Source organism: Macrobrachium rosenbergii, chromosome 4, assembly GCF_040412425.1.
Source record: "Macrobrachium rosenbergii isolate ZJJX-2024 chromosome 4, ASM4041242v1, whole genome shotgun sequence".
NCBI classification, from domain to species: Eukaryota; Metazoa; Arthropoda; class Malacostraca; order Decapoda; family Palaemonidae; genus Macrobrachium; species Macrobrachium rosenbergii.
In genome coordinates, this window is record NC_089744.1 from 34,337,743 (window position 1) to 34,347,521 (window position 9,779).

A 9,779-nucleotide genomic window follows, 5' to 3' on the forward strand; every position below is an offset into this window, starting at 1 on the left:
TGTAATGAGGGAATTGAGGGATTGCGTACATGACGCCTAAACTGAAATCGATTCCAGTGACCTGAACATCATACGATTATGTTACACTTCTCGTAAATGCTTTGGAAATTAAACGGCACAAAATATAAAGCAATATATACAGGTCTCACTATAGGTATATCGCACTATGAAAAGAAAAGAAGTTAGTTGGAGGAGAATAGGGAATGTGGCTGACAAAAACCTTAAATCCTGGTACTTTACCTTTCTTTAGGAGCTGCCCGCCACGTGTTGGAAATAGGCAGTTTAATGGAGCAAGGGACGGACCTCCGTCCCCTGGGGCCTCTGACAGAATTCTAAGAGCGAGCTTCTCTCTCCAATGCCCTTTACAGCTTTGGAAGTTATGTCTTTCTCTTCCTAGATGGCATTGTGATCACTCTGCCCACATGGAAATGCAGGCAGCATGGCTGCGATTTCAAGATGGCGGAATGCATGTGTTCAGCCTGCCAGCTGACCTGCCTCGGGTGACGATTAGCTCTGATTGGGTACACACCTGGAATTAAGGGATTTCTGAAAGCACTTTGGACAAGAAAGAGGTTAAAGTGGTTTTCCCCCCAAAGGCAGTGGTGAGAGAGGTTTTAGAGGCAAATTTGCCCACAGTGAATCATATTAAATTGAATTAATTAATTGCTTAGTCCTTTTTCCTTTGAGTTATTGCATGTAAGATGGCATATGAGGGAATACTCTTAATACCCGCTCCCCCACCTTGATGGCATTTACACCCTTAGTTGGGTTGAAATGGCTAAAGTTACGTTATTGCAACAGGCAATAATTTCTCTCTTCACAACCTTTGGGGTACATTATTCTAAAATATATTTCAGCTAAAAATCAGAGTCATTTATAAACAAAAGAGATCCATTATGACTTTTACTTTATGTTACAGAATTAACTTACACTGCTGGCAACAGTAATAATTTTACCTTCTAAGAATTAAAAGTAAGCAGCGTTTAACAAATATAAAAAAGCTATATTATTACAAATTGAACCTAACATCGTGAGGTTAATATTGTTATACTTAGAATATTCCATGCACTTAGTAGTAAAACTTTCAGTCATAATGTTCATTCAGTTAATATACCTTGAGGAAGCAATACAACGAAAGTACTCGTGGGTTTTATTAGGTGCTGCCACAGTACTTGAGAGCGACGGCTCAGTTACATTCAGGGCACTATAAACACTTGTGCAAGGGGCATATATTATAAGTACATGCGATGTATCAGTACGTAGTACTGGCTATGGAAGCCAGAGGTTACAAATTGCTAGGAAAAGAACAGTAATAATAGGGAGTATCTCACTCTGGGAGTCACTGATAAGGCATATCGACCATACGGCACTAACATTATAGGTGCCTTGTGGCACTCATCTACGTACGTGAGGTATAACGTGTGTAATTTACACAGTTTGCGAGTCTAGGACTCGAGATTTATCACAAAAGAATAACAAAAGAATAGATGACAGATACAAAGTAATTAATAATTGTTGTAAACAGGTGATAATTAAATATGCCGAAATTATATTCCTTAGCCTATGGAAATTGCTAGGTTCATTCTTTAGCCCAAAAGGCCTCAAAGGGAAGTCATAAGACTTACAAAATTGGGATATCTGTCAATTGCACTCCGCACGGGCAGAATGGGAAGAGGGTAAACTACAACTCTTTGCGAGGCGTAAAATAATATGATTAATTGAACAAAATAATGAAAGGAAAAATGTTGAAGGAAAAGAATAAATTACAGAGTTATAAGGAAATTAAATAGGTGAGGAAACTTGACACCCTCTTCTGGATAGAGGTGCAAAGGTCCTCGTAGGATAGAGGGGTGGCACTGTGCCAGGTTGGCACTAGTGCCAAAGGAGCTCAGCGGCTCTCTTTTGGCGATCTGGAGCCATCTGCACCCATGATTTTCTTCTGTGGACCTGTTTTAGGTTGACGGTTTTCCATGGTAGGGGAACTTGTTGCGCCAGGTCTGAGAAGGACAACTTAGTGCCATCCAGGTCAGCTTCTTTGATGGCTGCAGCAGGGGCATTCTTCACAGGCTCTGCCCCAAGTAGTTGCAGTTGCTTGAGGTGTGGCAGAATCCTTACTCACACTGGAGTCTGCGGAGGACCGGGAAAGGGAGGAAGATGTTCTGGAGGGTGTGGGAGGCTCGTGGGTTGCAATGACCAACTCAGGCATGGGTTGTGAGACCGCACCGTTGAGTAGTGGAGCCAAGCCAGACGAAGACAGGGGATCCGAACTGGGATCTCTCGAATGGAGGTCTGAGGCGTGCTCTGGCACTGGCACTAAGGCAGGGCCAGGCACGGGTATAGGATTTGGAGATTGCTCACCGTTCGGGATGGATGGAGCTTGGCACTGCTCAGTGCACTCAAGTGGCACTGGCAGAGATTGAGAGTCAATTTTGGGATCTCCAGGGGGGAGATCGATTGGGTGCCTTGGCACTGGCATTGGGGCAGGGCCTGGCACAGGACTGGGTTTTGAAATCTGCTTGAATGGAGGGGGCCACTGCACAGAGTACTCAGGTGGCACTGGCAGTGGGATGAATGGAGGCTCTTAGGAGTTACTCATGCCTAATGAATAACTTGAGGGGCACTGAAACCCAGATTGTTGTATTTGATGGAGACTGGAAGTCTTGTCCCAGGAGGAGGCCATAACCTCCAGGAATGCAGGTTGCTACGGCAAGGTTGCAGATTTTGGATTTATGAAGTCTCATGACTCTCAACTGAACAATAGGAAGTATCATTTTAAATTGATTGATACCCTCAATTGTGACGAGTTTACATCTGTTAATGTTAGCTCCATAGGGAACCTTGTCTTTCCTTATGAGGAAATTTGTGCACCAGAGTCATCAAAGGCCTTGACCTGACATGTGGGATAGCTACCTCAAGGAGATGCCACATATATGGGACCTTTGGCTGGAGGGCCCAAAGACTTAGAATTTTTAACTGCTAAAGCAATGGCAGGTGTACTTGATTTATTAGGGCATTTTGCCCATTGGGCAGAGTGCCCATAAATTTTGCAAGCAGGGCAATAACTCCTGCTTTAATCTTAGCTTGGCACTGCCCCATTGGAGGGAGCAAGCCCTTTACTTTTCGTCCAAGAGCCAGACGTGGCTCGTTGGGGCATTATCCCATTCGAGGACTTACTAGGATTTTCTGTCTGAGCCTCAGCCTTGAAACAGCACTGTTCAAATGGATGCCCTATTCTTTTGCAATATCCACACACTGGTTTCTTTGGGCTTGCCCATGTTTGAGAGGGTGCTGAGAGTTGGAGGCAGGCGAAGAGGGATATAATTTTCTTCCATGGGAACTAAGATGAGGATGATTGGTGTCCCAGGTGTCAGCCCAGTGACAGCACTCGACCACTGTCTTAGGCGCCTTATCGCATAGATGAGTGGCAAGAGCTGGTGGGGCATAAAGTAAGAGGTCCTTGAGCTGGAAGAGTTTGAGGATGTCCTCCACACTAGTGGCTTTGAGAGATTCTAGCCATCGTTTTAAGGCCTGGGTCTTTTTGAAGATCCACCCAGACCAGGTTTGGCCTGATTCTTTGGGCATATTTTTCCACCTTTTCCTCCAACGGTTGGGAGTTATTTCAAAAGCTTGTGTAATGGCTTGGAGGACAAGGGCAAGATTTCCTGGATCCTGAGGAGGGAGAGCATTGAAGGCAATGGCACCTTTCCCTTCAAGGTGCTGTCCCATGATCAGAGACACTTCTTCAGTAGAGGGCTGATAGGTCGTCAGGACCCTTTCAATATGGTCGAGCCAAGCTTCAGGCTTGGCTTTATCCCATCTCGGAGTTCAATTCCCGCGGCCGGCTGATGAAGAGTTAGAGGAATTTATTTCTGGTGATAGAAATTCATTCCTCGCTATAATGTGGTTCGGATTCCACAATAAGCTGTAGGTCCCGTTGCTAAGTAACCAATTGGTTCTTAGCCACGTAAAATAAGTCTAATCCTTCGGGCCAGCCCTAGGAGAGCTGTTAATCAGCTCAGTGGTCTGGTAAAACTAAGGTATACTTAACTTTTTTTCTTATGAGGGAGCCTACACTGTTGAGGGTTGAATGTGGAGAGGGCATTGGGGTGTTGTACATGCCTTGAGCTGCCATTGAAAGCTGATGAGCTCTTTCTTTCTCCCTCTCCTGTCATTCTGCCTCTTCTTGTTTCTCCCGAGTTATTCTTTCCTTCTCTTTCCCTTGTCGTTCTTTCTCTTTCTCCTGTCGTTCTGCCTCTCCTCGTTTCTCGAGGCTATTCTTTCTATCTCTTTCTCCTGTCGTTCTGCCTCTTCTCGTTTCTCCCGAGCTATTCTTTCTGCCTCTCTTTCCGCCTTGGCATCGTGTACTCTCTCTTGGACCCAATCCCTCAGGACTTGTCCTGACAGTCCCATGTCCTTTCCAGCGGACATGTAGAACTTGAAGTCCTCATTTTGCTGGGCACTGGATGTCGTAGACATCTTGAGATAATGCTTATATGGGCGTGACCCTTTAGATAATCAGTATGTCTGAAAAGACTCAAATTTCAGGGTGTCTGAAAAGACTCAAGTTTGTTCGAGATAAACTGGTTTCAGTATGTCTCAAAGACTTAGTTTGTTCGTGATGAACGAATTTTTAATATATCTGAATAAGACTTAGTTTGTTCATGATGAACGAATTTTAATGTCTAAATAAGACTTTGTTTGTGAGGAACGAATTTTAATGTGTCTCGAAAGATGTAACTTGGATTTTATGTCACGCATGGACTTGGCCGGCTATAGTGTGAAATTAAGGGAAACAATGGTTTGTACGTGTTTAACGAGGTTAATTGGGTTCCTGAGAATTTAGGGTTTGTGCTAAATGATCGTTTTGGGGTCTCATAAGACTCAGGGTTGTTCTGTTGAACTAATTCAGTATGTCTAAGAAGACTCAAGGTTGTTCTAATGAACTGGAATAAGCAGCCCCATAAGGACTTGGATTTGTGTGAAATACACGAATATAAAGTCTCGAAATGGACTTGGATTTTTTAGCACAAGGTTTAAAGCAAGCCATAAATAATGATTTGCAGAGAATTGTCAGAGCTGGTGGAATTAAAATTATAGGCTTATGTAGAACTGTATACAGCTTGATATGCGTTTGAATCTTTACTTGCTCACATAAATAGTCACAGTGCCTGAATGAATGCTTATGCTGATGTCGCAGCAAATAGGATAAAATTGCTCTGGGCAAATGGGAAATGGTAGCTTCGAAAAAGTCTCGACTAAATGCGTGAATGAATGATTATGCTGGCTGCGGTAGCAAATATTATAAAATTGCTCTGGGCAAATAGGAAACGGTAGCTTAAAAAAATTCGCAGTTAAATACGTGAATGAATGGTTATGCTGGCAGTGGCAGCAAATATTATAAAATTGCTCTGGGCAAATGGGAAGTGGTAGCTTCAAAAAATTCGCAATTAAATGCGTAAATGAGTGATTATGCTGGCAGTGGCAGCAAATATTATGAAATTGTATTGCTCCAGGCAAATAGGGAACAGTTACTTCTAAATATGTGCAATTAAATGCGAGAGAAACAATGTAGCTGGCTTTTCAGCCAAGGGAGAGAGAGAGAGGAAAAAAAATGCGTAAAATGCGATGAGAAAAGAATTTGCTTATTTCAAAAGCGCGATATTAACACTTGGTAGAATATGAGTACACGCAAAAAAATTTCTTAGTTTACCATGCATGGGGAAATTTTCTGCCAATGATTTCTCACGTGCTTAAGGGAAAAGAAAAAGAAATATTTACGTTATTCTAGAGACCTAATTTTTTTTACTTCAGTGATCCCCTGGGACAGGGGACAGTTCCTCATGTGTGCGTGAAGAGAAACAATTAACAAACACAGTGAACAAATACAACGCAGTCTCGGCGTAGCCGACACGAAGCTTTGCACAAATTTTATTGAGGCAACTGATAAATTTCGGAAGATTTTCCCCTTTTCTGGGTGAATGAATGAATGGATGTTTCCTTTTCTCACGGTTTGTGTACTGGAAAAAATTGAATGGAATTAACCATGTGCGTATCTTTTATGGAGGAGTTTAAACAAATGCGAGTACTAACCACGATTTTCGGCTCACATGGCCTGAACAAATTTTTACGGATTTATGAGATGTATTCAAAAGGAAGAATAATATCTTTGCTTAGCGAAGTCATAACCTCTACGAGAGAGAAAGAGAGAGAGAGAGAGATTATAACTCCCGCGATACGAAAATTGCTGGACTGGGTTAGACCGCGTGGGCTGTAATGTGTCTAAATAGGATTTTGGGATTTTCAAATTGTCCTTATCACGTGGACGAAGAAATAAGGGCACTATTCCTTTTTTTTTATTATTAACTCTTCACTGAGTGTCGCTCCCTATCCTCCTAGGTTTAAAACATGCAGCTAACATGCGATAGCACAAAAATCTTGTGTAAAGGTTAATAACTCTCTCTTCTCTATAACTGGGATGCATGCACATGTTCTAACAATTCCTAACTCTATTTCAGCCACGATTTTGTTTGTACATAACAAACAATAAACACAATAACACGATACTTACTGTGGAAATGGATCACTTGCGTGTTTATAGGGGAATTTATGCTAATTAGGAAGGTTCGTTTCTTGTCGCACATTCAGCTCTTAGCGAGGCTATTTAGCTGATAACTGCACGTTGCCAAAGGGGTAAGGACTCAATCTGTGACGTTTCAGATTGCGGGATCTCAGGCAGTTTGGTCGCCAGTGTTGTAATTTTAAAGCTGGGGTCTTGCTAGATAAATGGGGTATACTAGGATGATGCGCAACTTACCTTAATTACCACAAAAATCTGGACTCTGGCCTTGGGGACAGCTAAAATTACAAACAACAAAATACACCTGAAGGGCTACTTCAAGGGGGAAATGATTAGATAAACTCCGGTGTTTAACTTAATTCATTATATTTACAAAAGAAAACACATCAGAAGAATGGTAGCGTAATTCTGGGGTAATGAGGCCAAAGCAAATGACGGGAATTTCCCGGAGGGGGCGTATTGGGTCCCCTCTTCAAAGTTGTTGATAACGAAGTAGTGAGGGCCGCTGTCCACACAAGATGATGCGCAGATCCACAGCTGAATACTCCTAATCTGCAATCGAAACACTTGCGGTTACTCAGCCGAAACTAGCACTGTAATGAAGGACTCGAGGAATTGCATAGATGATGCCTAGACTGAACTCGATTCCAGTGACTCGAACATCATACGATTATGTTACACTTCTCGTCAATGCTTTGGAAGTTAAACAGCACAAAATATAAAGCAATATATACAGGTCTCACTGTAGGTATATTGCACTATGAAGTGAAAAGAAGTAAGTTGGAGGAGAATAGGGAATGTGGCTGATGAAAACCTTAAATCCTGGTACTTTACCTTTCTTTAGGAGCGGAAGTTCTCTTCTTATGAGGGCCAGCGAGAGGGAGGGCAAGTGAATTAGTTCACAACAAAAGTTAATTTTGATACCGCCCGCCACGTGTTGGAAATAGGCAGTTTAATGGAGCAAGGGACGGACCTCCGTCCGCTGGGGCCTCTCACAGAATTCTAAGAGCAAGAGCGAACTTCTCTCTCTAAGGCCCTTTACAGCTTTGGAAGTTATGTCTTTCTCTTCCTAGCTGGCATTGTGATCACTCTGCCCCCATGAAATGCTGGCAGCATGGCTGTGATTTCAAGATGGCGGAATGCACTTGCCTCGGGCAATGATTAGCTCTGATTGGGTTCACACCTGGAATTACGGGATTTCTGACAGCACTTTGGACAAGAAAGAGATTAAAGTAGTTTTCCCCCCAAAGGCAGTGGTGAGAGAAGTTTTAGAGGCGAATTAGCCTTCAGTGAATCATACCAAATTGAATTAATTGATTGCTTAGTCCTTTTTCCTTCCAGTTATCGCGTGTAAGATGGCGTATGAGGGGATACTCTTAATGATATATATATATATATATTATATATATATATATATATATATATATATATATATATATATATATATATATATATAAAGAATGTATATAAATGGATGAATGTATGTGTGTGTGTGTGTGTATGTTTCAGCATAAGTCTGAGATGCAATGAGCAATTTCAACCAAACTTTGTATACATATGACCTACTAACTCGAAAAGAATACTATGGGGGTAAGACATCAGCAGCACCAAAGGGGGTGGGAAGGGCTTCCCTGAAAGGGGGCTGATTCTGTCCATAGACTTTGTAACTAAATAAACTCTATGAATTTATCATGCCTCATTTCGGTATACATAAAACTTACTCTCAGAGAAAGAATACTGTGCAGGTAAGACATCACTGGCACCAAAGGGGATGGGGGTGGGAAGGGGGGTGACATTTAAAAATAACTGAAAACGGCAGATATTAGTGTCTAATACATAGTTCTCGGGGTCACTGAAATGAATGGTGACACTCCTGATGCCCTTTAAGTCCAAGTTCAACCCCGATAGGAAGCAGGGTGAGAAAGGGTGAAAAATAGTGTAAAAAATGACAGATATTAGTGTCTAATCCATAGTTTTCGAGGTTGCTGAGATGAATAGTAACACTCCCAATGCCCTTTGAGTTAAAGTTCAGCCCCAGGAAGGGAGGGGTGAGAAGGGGTGAAATATAAAAAGTGAAAAATACTGGGCAATGCAAATGAAGCAACTATCTTAACAGGTAAGGAGTGAGTGAGTGGAGAGTGAGAGGGAGAGGAAGTGAGAGAGTAGAAGGAGCATTGGGAGGAGAAAGAGGGAAAGAGTGAGGGAGAGTTGAATAGAAAGAGAGAGTGAGAGGGAGAGGCAGTGAGAGAGAGAATAGAGATGTTAGGGAGGAGAAAGAGTTAAAGAGTGAGGGAGGGTTGGAGACAGAGAGAGAGAGAGTTTATCAGTTGTCATACAGAGTTTTCCCAGGCAGTGCCGGGTTGGTCACCTAGTGTATATAATATATATATACTGTATATATATATATTATATATATATATATATATATATATATATATATATATATATATATATATATATATATATATATATATATATATATATATATATATATAAGTGAAAGTTTGTATATTTGTTTGTCCTCGATAGAAATCCGAACTGCTTGACAGACCCAGACAAAACTTTGCACACGGCCTCCATATCACACCAGAAAGGTTTATAACTCAAAATCAAACCCCTACCCTGTGACAGACATACAAACAAAGCCAAAACAAACGATTTTTTCGTTTTTATGCCACCTTTTCCTTCAGTTTTCTGGGTTTATTCTCATTTTTCACCTGACACTCCACCTTCTTTCCCAGAGCTGCCAGATGTATGATTAACCTATATGATAAATCCAGATTCCCTATAACATCAATTTTTTTTACCAGATTTTACGTGAAATTTTATCATAATTTATGAGAATTACTAATATAATTGTTTATTACCTCAGTAAAATCAATACTGAAAATCTATCGGTTAAAATGTGGTTTACAGTCCTCGCCATGGAAAAAAGTAACAGACCAAATACTTCTGTGATAGACATACCCCCTCATCAAAAAATTACTCACGACAAAGTTACCTTTTTTTCAGTGTTCGTTTAAGCCCAAGTATCTTGATCATACCTTGCCAATAAAATACAAATTCTTTAGTACCCTGTGATATTACCATCATCATATCTAACTACTTAATCCACAAAAAAAAAAAAACTTCGTAGCATGGGCACAACTTCGGAAATCAAGAAATAATTCATCAGCGAGATGAAACAAATCCATCATCGTCC

At 41.3% G+C, this 9,779-nt stretch overlaps 1 protein-coding gene across 1 annotated transcript; it reads right to left on the bottom strand.

Moving 5' to 3' along the window:
* Positions 1–2,026: 2,026 nt before the first annotated feature.
* On the bottom strand, positions 2,027–2,476 carry LOC136837230 (uncharacterized). The gene has a single exon (XM_067101955.1). It carries the CDS (start codon positions 2,474–2,476, stop codon positions 2,027–2,029), a length of 450 nt encoding a protein of 149 aa, XP_066958056.1.
* Between the last annotated feature and the right edge of the window lie 7,303 nt (positions 2,477–9,779).